At 41.4% G+C, this 15,419-nt stretch overlaps 3 protein-coding genes across 5 annotated transcripts in view; 2 read left to right on the top strand and 1 right to left on the bottom strand.

Moving 5' to 3' along the window:
• Window positions 1–15,419, top strand: part of LOC308302754 (WD repeat domain phosphoinositide-interacting protein 1-like) — a 265,670-nt gene that overhangs the window by 40,141 nt on the left and 210,110 nt on the right. The gene's annotated exons all lie outside the window — the stretch shown is intronic.
• On the top strand, window positions 54–8,811 carry LOC308302753 (monocarboxylate transporter 7-like). Of its 3 annotated transcripts, none has more exons than XM_080747041.1 (6): window positions 54–397; window positions 1,817–2,137; window positions 3,994–4,137; window positions 4,390–4,518; window positions 4,710–5,660; window positions 6,989–8,811. In XM_080747041.1, exons 1-6 carry the CDS (start codon window positions 187–189, stop codon window positions 7,306–7,308), a joined length of 2,076 nt encoding a protein of 691 aa, XP_080603167.1. In that variant the 5' UTR covers window positions 54–186; the 3' UTR covers window positions 7,309–8,811. The 3 variants fall into 3 exon arrangements, with proteins under 3 accessions (XP_080603167.1, XP_080603168.1, XP_080603169.1); XM_080747042.1 differs by having other exon boundaries at window positions 1,883–2,137; XM_080747043.1 differs by lacking the exon at window positions 54–397 and having other exon boundaries at window positions 883–2,137.
• amz2 (archaelysin family metallopeptidase 2) lies at window positions 9,431–14,651 on the bottom strand (the record flags this gene model as incomplete). Its single annotated transcript, XM_080747636.1, has 6 exons — window positions 9,431–9,902; window positions 10,818–10,994; window positions 11,486–11,649; window positions 12,389–12,517; window positions 12,656–12,829; window positions 14,363–14,651. The coding sequence occupies 6 exons, from the start codon at window positions 14,649–14,651 to the stop codon at window positions 9,738–9,740; spliced, it is 1,098 nt and encodes a 365-aa protein (XP_080603762.1). The 3' UTR covers window positions 9,431–9,737.

Genomic DNA, 15,419 nt, shown 5'->3' on the forward strand with positions numbered 1-15,419 from the left:
TAATTACATACATGTAATAATAATGTAATACATACCATATCTGATTGCAATGTTACACAGCTGTTTATGTAAGTATGCCTTTGAAAGTACAGCATTAAAAAAAATGACACACTTCTTTGGCAATGTAAAGGTACAGTACACACATTTTTGTTTTTATATTTAGTTTTAAGGTATCGTATCTGTTTTATGAGAGAGCAAGAGAGAGAGAGAGAGAGAGAGAGAGAGAGAGAGAGAGAGAGAGAGAGAGAGATGCGCGCGGCGAGGGCGAGTCACTCAAATGCAACGTGGGCTTCAGTTGACGCGACGTACACGACGTATTATAGTAGTATATCGTATTGCCTACTCGCAAACAGGTCACAGGATCGGATTGTTTTCCTCTGGATCTGCGCGCACACAGGTGAGAACTATTTAGGCTATATAGAATTTTAAACATAACATTTTAAGCAGGGGAAAATGATGACTCTGTATAGTGAAAATGCTTACAAATATAGAGAGAACTTCAACTTACCCCAACCCAGTACTGTGCCATCAAAGCGGAGTTTTCAAAGTCAAAGGCAGCGGCTTGACTTGAATTAGCTAATGTAAGGAAAAACAACGCTCCCCCGATCTCATATTTCCATAGGCTAAAAGCTCTGCTCCATTAAAACCCAAGTTATAGATCGGACGTATAGGCTAATGGACTTATGCTTAAGAAGCAGCATACCACATGGCTGGCTAGTCGCTACGGCTCACAAAGACATGGCTTTGTGAATGGGGGATGAGTTGACAAGGCAAGCAATGTTTTCTGTCTGCCTCGCTCTTTCCCACACAAGACAAGAGACCATTTCACTGTACATAATATGTATATAGCCTGGTCATAGGCTATGACCAGTTGGCTACAGCGCAAATAAAGCGGTAATATCCCGACGACCACAAAAGTAGTGGCTCCATACGGCGAACAAACACTCCTTTTACACATAGCCTATTATTTCTTTAGTGGCTTCACGTGTTTAATAAACTTGGGACAGCTTGATCTTTGAGAAATGACCAAAAGAGGAGAAAAATGTTGACGTTTTTACAAAACTAGGAAGTAGCCTACAAAACGGGTTGATTCATGTCTTCAAAAATGGGTGGTGTAAAAAGGGAAATTATGTCACGGAAAGTATGACATCTGGTTGGCTTGTAACATTTTTTTTTTTTTTATAAATCATTTAAAATGTGATGTTGATCAATGATCATTCATTAGGCAATACTGGTCTGTAGAGAGGAGAGGAGATTGATTTATAGGCCTACTAACCCCCTCACCATCTGACAGTGTTTTTACTTTAAATAGTAAAAAATAAAAACAAATATATTTTAAACAAGAAAAAGTGCCAGCAATGTTCGAGATTCGCCAATGAGGATGGAATCGGACAGATCCGTTTTGATCACATGACTATGGAGATAACGGGTATTGTATTGTGTACCGATTTGTGTGATAGAATCTGTAGTATACATTTTTTTTAAGCAAAAGTTGGCCTCCAGGGGTCGCCATTACACGACAGTGTGAAAAGGGTGGCATGTGTGCCTAGTGCGAATGTACATGATGCAAAGTTTCACAGCAATGCTGCATCTATGATTTGTGGCATTTAGTTCAAAATGAGGCAATCTTGCAATCTTCCAAAACGTATTTAAGTACATAGCCTGTTGAAAATGTAAAAATACCTTTTTGCATTTGAAGACAGTGAATATTGCAACGTACTGTATATCTATCTACATGTTGGTCTTCTCTTGCACATTGCATTGTCTTGCTTGTACGATGGTTATGAAAACACATCCCAATATTTACTCACGGCAGGCTCACAGACTACTGACGTAAAAGCGTTGTTGGAACCAATCGATATCCCCCTCTCTCTTCCTTCAGCCTCGGCCATGGTGCTGTGTGAATTCAGAGGAAAGAGCCTCAAGAGCCTCCTGGGCCCCAACGTGTACACGGAGGCCCCAGACGGAGGCTGGGGGTATCTCGTGGCCATATCCTTTTTCGTGGTCGAGACGTTCACCTATGGCACCATCAAGAGCTTCGGCATCTTCCTGCAGGACCTCATGACGGAGTTCGGGGAGACCAACAGCCGAGTGTCCTGGATCATCTCCATCTCCGTCTTCGTCATGACCTTCACGGGTGAGCGCAGATGGGTGGATTTGAGAGGAGCACCGGTTCACACTCAGAGAGGGTTATTAGTCAGGGAAAGTTAGCAGAATAACTGTCAAATCTAGGAATAAATTCCTTACCAAACAATTTCTTCACCAATATGTTTGTAAAAGTGTCTAGTAACATATCAAACAAAGATTGAAATTCAACATCCCTAGCAAAATGTTTGACAGCTAGGGTAATTCTGGGTCTCATGCACTTACTATATATACACTGTACTATAAGGGTAAAAATCACTCCCAAACATATGCTTTAAGTGGGGTGTGAGGGGTCTAACTAGGTGTTATTAATTATTCTGAATCCATTGCAAGCATTTGTTTTGCACGAAAAATATTCTTTGGGTTAAAAACAGACCCAAACAAACTATGCTTTAGTGATGAGTCATCACTTTTCACAGTGGTATGGGGGTCCATTTTTGGCCCAACGAATGTTTTTTGTGGAAAACAAATCTTTGTTAGATATGTTACAAGACACCTTTACGAACACATTGGTGAAGAAATTGTTTGGTAAGGAATTTATTCCCAGGGTTTTATTAAAATTCCCTGACTATATTTTGTTAGAGGGGGAGAGACTTGACCCATTTAGGCCTAGAATTATTGACTGCTTTAACCAGTGAAAAATAGCAGATATACAAGCTCACAGCGCGGCACCGAGTGCCGCGCTGCGAGCTTGTAGATCTGCTATTTTTGAAAAATCGTGATTTTTTTTTTTTTCATGTTTTGTATATATCTTTTTAAAAGCGAACATTTGTAACTCAAATATTTGCATCTGGGGGGTCCCTGGAACAACATGTTTTGAGATGGGGGTCCGCGGCCAAATACATGTAATTTTGGCGGTCCTTGACATGAAAAAGTTTGAGAACCACTGATTTAGAGGAAGGATTTAGAAGTCGGGACAAAGATCGGGTCAAAGATATTCAAAGACTTGCACGCATTTTCACGTTTTTTCAAAAATAGCAGATCTACAAGCTTGTATATCTGCTATTTTTCAATAGTTAAAGCATAAAATAATGGTTAAAGTGGTTAAAATCTAACGCGACTCGGGCGCGTTCCAGGTATTTGAGAGTTAAGACAGAGACCAGAGTTGAGCTTAGGATACCAATTGTGAGATAAGCCACCAAGGTCACTCCGAAAGTGACACATTTAAAAAGAAGGTGACATTTTCAGCACTCCCGGTGTCTAGTGTGGGATAATGTTCACCTGCATAACCTTTTAACATGGGATTTCTTAATGTAATACCACGCCGTATCATTGTTCTATTAACATATGATATTTCAACATGTGTTGCAACTTGCAAGTGGTAACATCTGTTATTTCAATATACTTACTGTTAATCGTGTTGAAAAGAAAAACAGTGTTGTCTGACAAAACACATTTTTTGTTTTGCGTTTCAGGACGGTTAACTACATGGTTGTTGTCTGTTAAATGTACAATAGAAGCAGCACTGTCATTTACTCAGCTATTATAGCAACTAGACCCCAAATCTATAAAGATCATAGATGTAAGCTACTGTATATATATTTTTTGCACTGTTTTTTTTTTTTAGTCTCTGTTTATTTATTTTTATTTTCTCCTGACCATATCTACTGCATAGTACAGTGTTCTATCCGTCTGTCATTCAATGTTATATGAGATACTTCAATGGTTTCCTGTGTTAATAAGCCAAGTGCTTTCCTAGGATCTCCTTTTAGTTGACCTTGTACCAGTGAACACTACCGTCATGAAACTGTACTTTTTTCTATGCAAACTTCAAATAACGTCTTCAATCAATCAATCAATCAATCAATCAATCAATAACACAATCTGTTGTTCACCGCCTGCTCTCAGCTCCCCTCTCCTCTGTGATGACCAGTCGCTTTGGATTCCGACCCGTTGTCATGACTGGAGGAGCGCTCATCGCCGTGGGAACCATCAGCACTGCCTTTACCACCTCCATCAAACAAATGTACATCACTACGGGAGTAATTGCAGGTATTGGATTGTACCCCACCCCCCCATCTCTGTCTCATTATACCAGCGCATGTTAAATCATTGACCATCTTTCTCTGGACTGTAACGACAGAGCAGGTTGTCTGTGTCACACTTATTGCACACTTAATGAGGAGAAGCTGTAAATGATTCTCTCCCTGTACTCCATAATGTAACACAAAGAGTGTGTTCTTTAGTGAATTTGTGCTGGTGATGAATTCCATTAAAATATGTTAATCTTCTCTCTCTCTGTAGGTCTGGGCTACTGTTTTACATTCCTGCCCACGGTCACCATCCTGTCGCAGTACTTTAACCATAAACGGCCCCTGGTCACATCATTGGCCTCCACAGGAGAGTCCTTTGCCATGTTTGCCCTCGCCCCCGGTGAGTGTTTGCAAGTGTCAGCTGCCAGTCACAATTTGGTTTGTCAACAAAAAGCATGTAGGGAATACATTTTTCAGTGTGTAGGTGTTGGGGGCTGGGGGTCAGAGATACAGTTCAAAAGCTCTTGAAAAATGTTCCCAAGACAGTTTTCTTTAGTGAACACTCCCTCATTCTCTTCTCTCCCCTGTCAGCTTTCTCTGCATTGAGGGACCGCAAAGGCTGGCGCTACACCATGGTGGTGATTGGAGCTCTGCAAGGCTCCATTGTCCTCTGTGGAGTCCTGCTTCGGCCAATCATCATAAAGCCCAGAGCAACCCAGGAGACAGAAACAGAGCATCTATCCCCTAAAGAAGACCGGGAAACCCTCAGTAGGCCAGATGAGTCGAAGGAGGGAACCTGTAAAGCAAAAATCACCTCCAGTCAGGACAAGGAACTACCCAGAGGTGATTCTCTGAGCTCTGGAGACTCTGGTGTCCAGTCGTTGAGGGACACAGACAGTCAAGAGAAGACCTCACCGCCTGAAAATGTCAGGCTGGAGGCTCTGCAAATACAGACAGAAGGCGATAAGGAAGGGAGCGTGGAGACAAAAGTGGAGGAGGAGCAGGGAAGCAGAGACCAAGGGGAGGGAGGGAAGGATGAGGCGTCTCGACGGACTCATAAACTATTAGACTTTTCCGTTCTCAGGGAGTGCAGCTTCATCCTCTATTCACTCTTCGGACTGTTTGCCACACTCGGCTTCTTCGCCCCTCAGCTGTACGTCATTGAGCTGGCCGTGGCGCGCGGAGTGGAGCGCGACCACGCCGCCTACATGCTCTCCGCCATGGCTGTGGCCGAGGTATTCGGACGCCTCTCCATTGGCTGGGTCCTGAGCAGGAAACAGCTGAGGCAGAGGAAGCTCCTAGTGCTTCTGTGTTGCATCATTCTAATGACTCTGGTCCTATTGTCCTTCACTTTTGTCAGGGAATTCTGGGGCCTAGCCGTGTGCTGCGCCTTCTACGGGTTCTTTATGGGGACGATAGCGCCTACTCACATCCCCATGCTGGCAGAGGACGACGTGGTGGGAATAGCGAGGATGTCCTCAGCTGCTGGGGTCTACGTGTTCATACAGAGCTTTGCTGGCCTGGCTGGGCCCCCTCTGGGAGGTAAGAGTGATGTTTTATCAGGTTTAACCTATTTAGAACGGGTACACATTATGGTGTATCATTATTTTATGCTTTAACTACTGAAAAATCGCACCCGTGCGAAGTGAGCGGTGCAAACTAATTCCTGCGCGAATCAGTGTTGATAGGCATGCATGGCAATATTGTTTTTGTTGTGTATGATGTCAGTCTAGAGGTCTGCTCAGACTATATAAGTCTTTATCGTCATTTCTCATCAGTTAGTTGACCAAGCTACGGATTGTAACTTGTAAGAGTGTCGTAGTGTAATGATAAGTGACCTTATTTACCTCCAGAGAGGCCTCCAGAGAGGCGAGAAGAGGCCAGAAGATGAATATTTTAGTTTTTCAAAGTCTGTTCATTTGTATTTTAAACTTGTATTAGCTGCCTATCATTTATAACCTGTAAGATTTTCCACAGTCTGTCTAAAAGTGTGGTTATTTTATCGCTTATTCATCTAATACAATTTTGAAATTCAAGGTTAGCACCGCTCAATAATTTTTTTATGACGTATTTTACGCGGCCTAAACGCGTTATGACGTATTTTACGCGGCCTAAACGCGTTCTAAATCAGGGTTAACCAATCGGGTGCCTCTGTGACTATGACATCATGGACAGATCAACAGAATCGAAGTGTTTCATTGGTCTAGCGAACTCATGTCATCATCATTTGTGACATCATAGTTTTGGTAAAAAAGCGGTCTATAGGAGCGGTTAGCATCGCTCAAAAATAGCAGATATACAAGCTCACAGCGTGGCACCGAGTGCCGCGCTGCGAGCTTGTAGATCTGCTATTTTTGAAAAATCATGACAATTAGAATTTGACCCGATTCTAAAAGTGTCTTTTGAATCCTTCTAAGGTTTTTTTGAAAAACCTATGTTTCTATGGCAATGTGGCTATAGCCATCGTCAAAGAAAAGGTCCTTTTCACTTAACAGTTAACAGCTCAGTTAGTCTGTTCTTGAGCGACTACTATGTCAGTGGTTCTCAAACCTTTTCATGTGAAGGACCCCTGTAAAAAATCTCAAAATATTATAGTTCCAAGGACCACCCGTAGGCAAAATTTGAGTTACAAACGTTTGCTCTAAAAATGCATATATTCAAAGATTTGCACACATTTTCACAACTTTTTCAAAAATAGCAGATCTACAAGCTCGCAGCGCGGCACTGTGAGCTTGTATATCTGCTATTTTTTCACTGGTTAAAGCATTCAATAATTTTAGGCCTAAATGGGTTAATGATAACTACTTGATAGACTCCAATGGCATAGTGGTATTCTGGCGTTAACACTACGGTGCTCTTCTGTCTCCAAGGTGTCCTGGTGGATGAAACACAGAACTATGGCTCGGCATTCTACTCCTGTGCAGTGGGCATGGGTGTGGGTGCCATATTCCTGGCTTTTGTACGGCCTGCCAAGAGATGCCTGCCCTGCTGCAGGAGGACGGCCCAGAAACGCTCCGTAGCTAAAGAGGACTCCGTGGAACAGAGCATGGAGCAGCAGACACATGACCAAGAAAGAGACAGCCCACAGGATTACCTAGAGGTGGACGTTGAGTTGGACCAGAACCAGGAGGTGGAGACAGAAAATGACCGGACAGTTATTGCTCAGCGTGAAGCAAATGGTGTTGTATAGTCTCTGTGAAGACTACTACTGTAAGATGGAGCACGGACCATTATGAACAAACAAATAGATGGCGAAAGGGTGCTATGAATTTTCATTAACTAGACTATCCTGATCATTGTTACACTGGTTTCTGAGATGGATTTTGGGGAGCTTTTATATCACAACATGGACTTAGAGATTGTTACGGTATCTATGCCTTCTATATACAGTATATATACATATATATATACCATTTAGACCTGGTGCCACCTGTTCATACCGGATGCTACCTCTGTGTCTCATTAGTATTTGCTATAAATATAGCAACATCATTGATTTTCCATTTTTTGAATACGAATTTGAAGGTTTTCAGAAACCTTAGGTTAGGTTTCACAAGGTATTTTTAGAATCTGCCTCAGGTCTAAAAGGGATATAGAAGGCTTCTAGTGTCCATCAGTGGTCGCCACAGCGGATCCGTTTCTGTTCCGTCCCTGTATCACTGCATCCATAAATATCCTTTTAGGCCTTACTCTCCTCCTCTTGATTGGCAGCTCCATCTTAAGCATCCTCAATATACCCCTCATCTCTCCTCCACACATGTCCAAATCATCTCAAACTCGCCTCTCTTGCCATATGCCAAACCTTCCAACCAGGGCTGTCCCTGTAATTTTGTAATTCCTGATCCTGTCCCCACTCCTAATGAGAATCCAAGCATCTTCAGTTCTGCCACCTCCAGCTCCTCCGCCTCCTGACTTTGTCAGTGCCACGGTTTCCAAGGCGCACAGTATATCTGGTCTCTCGGCCGTCTCATACGCCTTCCCTTTCACTCATTCTGGTACCCCTCTTGTCACAAATCACTCCTGACAGTAGGCTTCCATTCTGTATTTATAGGGCACATAACCTTGATATTAAAAAGAAGTGTTCAGCGGTAGTTGAAAAGTGATTATGTATGAAGGTGGCAGGCATACAGTTGGAAGATATTACTGTGCCACATACTGTACACTAAAGCCATGTAGAATTAAACTAAAGTCATGCAATGTGTAAAAGACTGTGCTTTAATTAGTCTTGAGGCTAATTCAAACGTGGTCGCACAACCAATTTGTGACAGAAAGACACACAAGATATGTCATCTTACTCGAGCAACACTTGTCTAAAAGGTTGAGTGACTAAGTATAAGTTCACCTTTAGACACTTTTAAGTAGAGGGGTGTAACACTGAAAATAGATGACCTCATAATCTGTAGCTGATGAGCCCCGTGACATCTGGACCCAGCAGAACCATGGAATTCAAAATGCTGCAGAAATATTTGTGTTGATTCTATAACACACAATGTACTGGGAGAAATAATCAAACATGAACTCTGTGAAGCTCCGTGGACAATGGGATGATATGAAAGTTTAATTTATTATTTTCAACCCGTCCAGATGTCGACCTTGCACTGTAATGTCAAATATGTAATATGAAATAATGTAAATCACACTGGGATATTTTTGTATGAAAATATGTATTGATTCACAATAAAAAAGGTAAATTGAGCCTCACAAAAGCTATCTTTTAGCTACAACTCTAAAGGCCCATTCCCACTGGGACAGATAACAGATATCTGGAGATATTTCTCCAGATATTTTTCCATTCAAAGTGGATGGTAGATACAGATACAAAAAATATCTACCACAGATATTTGCCACAGATACTTTTATCTGTGGCAAAACATTTTTTTATCTGTATCTACCATCCACTTTGCATGGAGAAATATCTGGAGAAATATCTCCAGATATCTGTTATCTGGCCCAGTGGGAATGGGCCTTTACAACTCTTTATCATATCGAATGTTTTGTTGCTGCAATTTATATTCAATTCAAGTTGGATTTCAGAGTGGGTTTGCTTGTTTCAGTTTAGTTCATATTGTTTAAAATGTTTCGTTTTAGTTCCAGTATTTCTTGTACTTCTTTACTACAATAAGGGGGTGTTTCTCAAAGCAATTGACTCAGTCATAATATGCACCAATGGTTTAGCTTTAGTTAGTTTAGACCACTTTGTGACCTTGACCAGAAAAATTACCACCGTGTGCAACTGATGACTAGTCTTCAATTCCTAGATGACCAAAATTACTAGCAAACAGTGACTGGGGCACAGTCCTTAGGAAATCTTGACATCATCATGTAAGGAAGGAGTCAGGGAAAATTATTTCCAATAACCACTTTTTGAAGTTCATAATTAACCACATCATTAACCATACCATAGTGTGTGAAAAATAGTACATCTACATGCTCATAATGTGTCAAAAAGGACATGCTGTGAGCTCGTAGATTGGCCATTTTCAGCAAAGAGATTCGGTGTAGAGAGAAAAGGGGAGGAGGCCTCATTTCTAATATGGATAATGTACTTCGTTATATTACTCGTAACTTTTCTATTGTCCTCCATTATATCCGGTTCATACCCAGAGTGACTGATGGCAGCTATAGTTGACCATGTTCCAGTATGTCCATGCACCTGCGAAGCCACAGTCTGGAGGTTTCAAAGGCCTGGGTGGGTTTAGGGTAGCGGGTTGCACACTGAGATCCAGTGGACTGGGCTGGGCTGACTGTTCCACTCTGTTCATCCTCCATCCACCACAGCAAGACCTGACAGGTAGAACAGTTACATTGTTCAACCTAAGGTATACCCTTTGAACTTAGTTTGACCTGGTCTTCCCATAGACATTAATAATGAAGGGACATTAAGGGAGAGCTGACCAAGAGAACAACATCAAGAAGTCCTCAAAGTTCCTGACAATCAATGTAAAGTATACATTTACCAAGCCTAGAGAGAGATCTCTTGCTCTTGCTGATGATGGTGCATATTCAAACTAAGTTATACAGGCAATCATGTAGTCTAGGTGTTTCGCTGCCTTTCCTGTTAAGTCTAGTAAGAATTGTGTTCTTAACTAGATTGATGTCTGACTAAAACAACCATTGCTGAGTAATCTGATGCAATCGATGAATATGTTGGACAGGCCAGAGTGATTTAAAGAGAAGAGAGAGTAGTGACAACTCTGTTACCTAAAATTAACACATTGATTTTATTTTACATCAATAGCGGAGCTGCGGAGTCCAGCAGAGTTGCAGCAGAATATACTATTTGTGATGCACTTTTAAAGCTAAGACATTTAAAGAATCTGATATTGTATATGTGTATATTATCAACAGATCTGAATCAAATTAATATGTAACTGGAACTTTCTACATGAATCATGTGATGATCAAGCATTTTGGACTGAAGTTGTCACGACTCTTTCTTCCCATGGCTTCACGGATCGCCCAAATGGGCTGAACAAGTAGGTTACAGTTACTGTGCTCACTGGTGCTCACATCATTGTGTAACTAACATGTACTATTTAGTACATTTGTTACGTCGAGCAGCTTAGCATAATCCAGTTCAAATTAATTTAGGAATAATGTACCGGTAGTTCATGTGTTGCTTTAACCCGGTTTCCCTTACATTAGGACATAAATAAACAGTTATATAGTTTCATTTGTATTTGAAACATCCTGACTTACCTTGTATCTGTCAGCCATTTTAAAGCCAACTGAGGACTGCAGTTTGCGGAGGCAGACGGGGCAGAGGTTGAGGGGACGGCGGTCCGACTCCTCCAGGTGGTTAGACCCTTGCATGACACAGTTCATCCACTGGCAATGACGTATTCCAAACATATGGCCAATCTCATGGGTCATTGTCTGGATGAAATATAATTACAACTTAGGGCTGTCACAATTATTACATACTCGTCTAATCGTGATTATTTGACATAATCGTGATTATTTTTCACAATCGTCATATTCGTCATATATAAAAAATAGTGGATGCGACGCATTGTGAGCCAATGTTCTTTTTTAAGTATGAAGTTGTCAAATATGTCAGTAATTTCTTTGTATATTTAGGTTATGTGTCATATCTACCATGTGCAACTTCAAAGACTAAAAGCCAAACAGAAATGTAATTGTCAACGACAAAAACACAATTAAATCGTTAATCACAATTATTTGAGTGACAATTAATTGTAATGTAAAATGTCATAATCGTGACAGCCCTAATTACAACTACCAGTTTATTTGTATAAATGATTTATACAGATGACATTAGATGACAAGGACCTTGTGGAAGCTGTATACGTGTTAATAGCTGAACCGATAACACAGTGATCGATCAATGTGAACTTGCAACCAACCTTACAGGATCGTAGGAGCAGAGTACTGCTGATGGGGGGCGTATAATAGTCTTCAAACACAGTGTAGTCCCCCTGCTTTGGCTTGAGTTGTTTTTTCAACCTTCCAGCGTAACTTCTTCTGTAGAAGTTGTCATCATACCTGGCAAAGCTAAAAACACCCATCCCTGAACAGACATAGAACACAGGGTTTCTATAACACAAAGTTAAAAACTCTCCATTCATTCAAGTCTTTGGTGAGCTTGCATTCATAAGGTTGTACTTGAGTTTAGCGCCATCTAGTGGCATCCAGTGACAAGGCCTCACTACCCTGGTCTATGTGAAAATATACAGAATATAATGCTGAGCCTTCACCAATTTTCACAGTAAATATTTGGTAATATTTTAAAATTGTAATGTGTTTTTAAATTAAGAGCCAAAGAGCCAAACCCAACTAAAGTTGTCAGTCAAGACAATAAGACTTGTATTAAAGAAAGACTCAAGCACCCATGTGGACTATAAGTTCATTTGAGATATGAATTGAATGCCATTCTCTGAAGGGCAGATTAGAAAAAGGTTTAGGTTGTATTTTAATGGGGCAAACTGACACTTTTGAGCCCTGCTGGAGCCATGTTTAGCTCAGATTAAGCTAGAATTAAAAGGGTATACACATGCACTCTAGCAGCGTGACTGTGGCCTGTTGGGCTGTTACCAGAGCCAAAAAACATTGAGTCCATGTTGTGTTTATGTCATGCTGTGCAAACATTGTGCTAATCCCATAGCAGGAGATTTAAGAGAGCAGGCTTTATATTAAGAAGCGTCTCAGGAGGGTGCGTTGCAGTAATCCTAACTGCTGTGGTCAACAGTCTTTCTTCCGGGTCTCAGAACAAATATATAGTTGTAGTCTAGGTACCAGCTTGTGCTCACCATGACTGAGTGAAGCCTGTCCAAATACAAAGTTCCAGGAGTCTTTGGGATAGAGGTCAATCATTGTAATTCCGACAATACAGAAAGCATCCTTTGGCTTCCTTTTATCCAAAAAACGCAGCAGGTCGCCTAGAATTGAGATGATGTTAAAATCATTGTCTTTTTCATTGCTTCCACTTTCTACATTGCTAATGTGCACAAGAACAGAAAGTGAGAATACAGGCTAGCCAAGTGTTAAAAAGGTGACATTTTAAGGGTCCTCCTTACCTGTAAGGATCTGAAGGTTGTGCGAGTTGCTGTTCACCCTGAAAGTACATCCTGTCTCAGTCACAGTAACCGGGGGTAACAGCTTCACAGCCAGTCCATAGAAGAAGGCCTGGCAGTACTCTCTGAGCCATTCCAAATACTGGTCGGTCTGAGCGCCTGCCTCTCCAAAGGAGCCTAACGGAAACACAGAATAAAAGTCATGCCAATTGATCATATGCCATATGATTAAAAACCCAGCTGCAGAGCATATCATGATTGCATCTGCAACTGATTACCAGACATTAGCTATCTCGTGGCCTGGTTCAACCCATACACATTCTACTCACCATCACATGATCATGAGAGTTAAAACATACTGTACTTTGCCTTATCTCATGTGCGCGACTTGGAAAAGATCCAGGCCGGGGGCAAAGAGTGGGAATAGTACATTCCAAAATGTATGAACGTTAGATATACAGTAGAAATATAATTGGTCATTATTCTATATGTGTGTCGTGTTGTCTCACATTCACTGACCATGCCGTTCATCATCATCTTACTGTATTGCATTCTCATGCCTGAACTATATGGTGGGTGTCATAAGATACACCTTATTGGTTCCCAGAGGGAACGGAAACAATTCCCCAGGACGTTTTTGTGTTATCCTTTTAGCCTAAATGTCTGACTGTACCTCATGCTGTTTACATTTCTGACTAATAAAGTATTCAGTCAGTCAGTCATAACAGTAAGACTGAAAAACATGAGAGGTACTAGTAAAAAACCAAACCAAAAAATGTATATATATATTTAGGCTTAGGTTTTGACACTACTAGACATCTGTACTGAGTCACTGAATTAGTTAGCATAGCATACAGTGAATATCAATTAACAGTGTGAGGGTGTCTGGATTTTTTTATTTATTCATATTTATTTTAAATGTGCAATAAGGCATAACCATGTAGGCCTATACGGAATGGATACATTTGTATACATTGTGCAAATAGATTTATTTCGTTTTTTCTTATTATTTTGTTTATTGTCCATGTCCTCGTTCATGGCTCCGACAGCTGCTGGGCGAAAAAGAAAACTCTTCTTGAGCCCTAGCTTTGAGACACTCTGGTGCTTGCCTTTTTGCTCTACTCAAGCATCTTGTAAATGTCCAAGCAGGGACTGGAGGGAGTTCAATGTGGTACTCTTAGCTGAACCCACCAGTTTCTATAGAACCCAAAGATTCTGGCAATGGCTATAATATTATTTCTATACCATGCAGTGATGGCCTCTGGATGCTCTGGGTGGTAGCAGAGTATACAATCTCTGCCGTTTCTTACAGATGTCCATGATCATCTCCTTCGTGTTTTCCAATGTTCAAGAAGAGACCTTTTTACTGGCACCACTGTGACAGTTAGTGGTGCCAGTAATGTGACTCTTTTGTAGGCCCCTCTCGTCATCATTTAAGATCATCCCACCAAAAACTTGACAACGGTGTTAAGAGTTGTTTCTGGCCACACATTCATGGGCGTATAGGGAGTATAGGAGAATGCCAGTCACAGATGCAGTGCAGTGCAGCCAGGTCATAAAAGATTCAAGCAAGCCTGGTTGTGGACTGGAGTAAGGACTGTCCATTTTCTCAAGTGCTGAGGTGTGAATGGGTGGGATGAAACACTGCAAAGACAATGTGCTGGTCTGTTTGTGGTACACAGTCAGTCACAGACACACCAGAGGTCTTACCTATGGTCTGAATGTAGATGGTGTTGTGTCCTTCGGTGGGCATCTTGCGGTGGGAGTCTCTGTAGAAGCTCTTGAAGTCCTGAGGCTCCTCGGGGTGAGAGGGGATCCAGTCTGCCTCAGAGTGCACCGTGATAGGCTGGAACAGGGATCCTGCTCTCCCAGGGTGAAGCCCTTCTTCCAGAAGTTGCCGTTCTTCTTTACTGTATTTCTGATATTGATCAACCAGCTCAGGATGACTGGAGACTAAAGCTGTGCGCAGTGTCTCTGCTGAGTGCTGGATCACCTGCATCTACAGTTATATGACAGAGACACACAGGCATGCCATTCTAATGCACCAATACCTGGCCTCACTCAATGTGCATAGGTCACTGGTTCCCAAACACTGGGTTGGGACTCGGGATTTGTGGGTCTTGGACACATTTTTATGGGTCCCTTAATTTTTTTGTTTCCTTTATTTGGTTTTTAATTATTATTATTTCAAAACAAGTAATTTCATTAATTAATAAAATAAATCTAAGAAATTCCATAAATTAGAGAAAACAAATGTTTAAGAAGTAGTGAAATAGCCGATTTACAACTCACTAGTTTGGGTCCTGGGGGCAAATGTGTGGGTCTCGAGCAAAAAATGTTGGGGACCACTAGGTCATCTTTATATTGCTATTCCAATGACAGAATTCAGGTTGAACTTGTTACTTGATGAGATACAGTACTGTAGTAGGCCAACTGCAACCTTCTTGTCAGACCATTTAAATGAGCAGTGACTCACTCTGCCTGGTGAACTGATCACAATTTGCATGCAGCTGTTCGTTGCCACTTGCCACAGTATTCGGGAAATTGATACAAAACTATAATAAAGACTCGGTTTTACCTCCAGCGGTTCACGGAGTCCCCACAATATTCCGGTGCGTAGGCCGCCCTACTGTACACTATAAAATTAGAACAATTGGTGACCTGTTGAATTTTGTGACTCTAGGGGTCGCTGTTTTAGCAATTTCCTTATTCTATTTTGCTCAAACTAGGGTGCGACTGCGAATCAATCTGAATAGTGTGATCCAAC

This window comes from Nannobrachium achirus (genome assembly GCF_963921795.1).
Source record: "Nannobrachium achirus genome assembly, chromosome: 18".
In the NCBI taxonomy this organism is placed as follows: Eukaryota; Metazoa; Chordata; class Actinopteri; order Myctophiformes; family Myctophidae; genus Nannobrachium; species Nannobrachium achirus.

Excerpts from the sequence above, each read along its gene's own strand:
- LOC308302753 (XM_080747041.1), top strand. The coding sequence starts at position 187 with ATGAGAGAGCAAGAGAGAGAGAGAGAGAGAGAGAGAGAGAGAGAGAGA. Across the intron at positions 4,138-4,389 it reads CACTACGGGAGTAATTGCAG|GTCTGGGCTACTGTTTTACA; the intron begins GTATTGGATTGT and ends CTCTCTCTGTAG. Across the intron at positions 5,661-6,988 it reads GGCTGGGCCCCCTCTGGGAG|GTGTCCTGGTGGATGAAACA; the intron begins GTAAGAGTGATG and ends TCTGTCTCCAAG.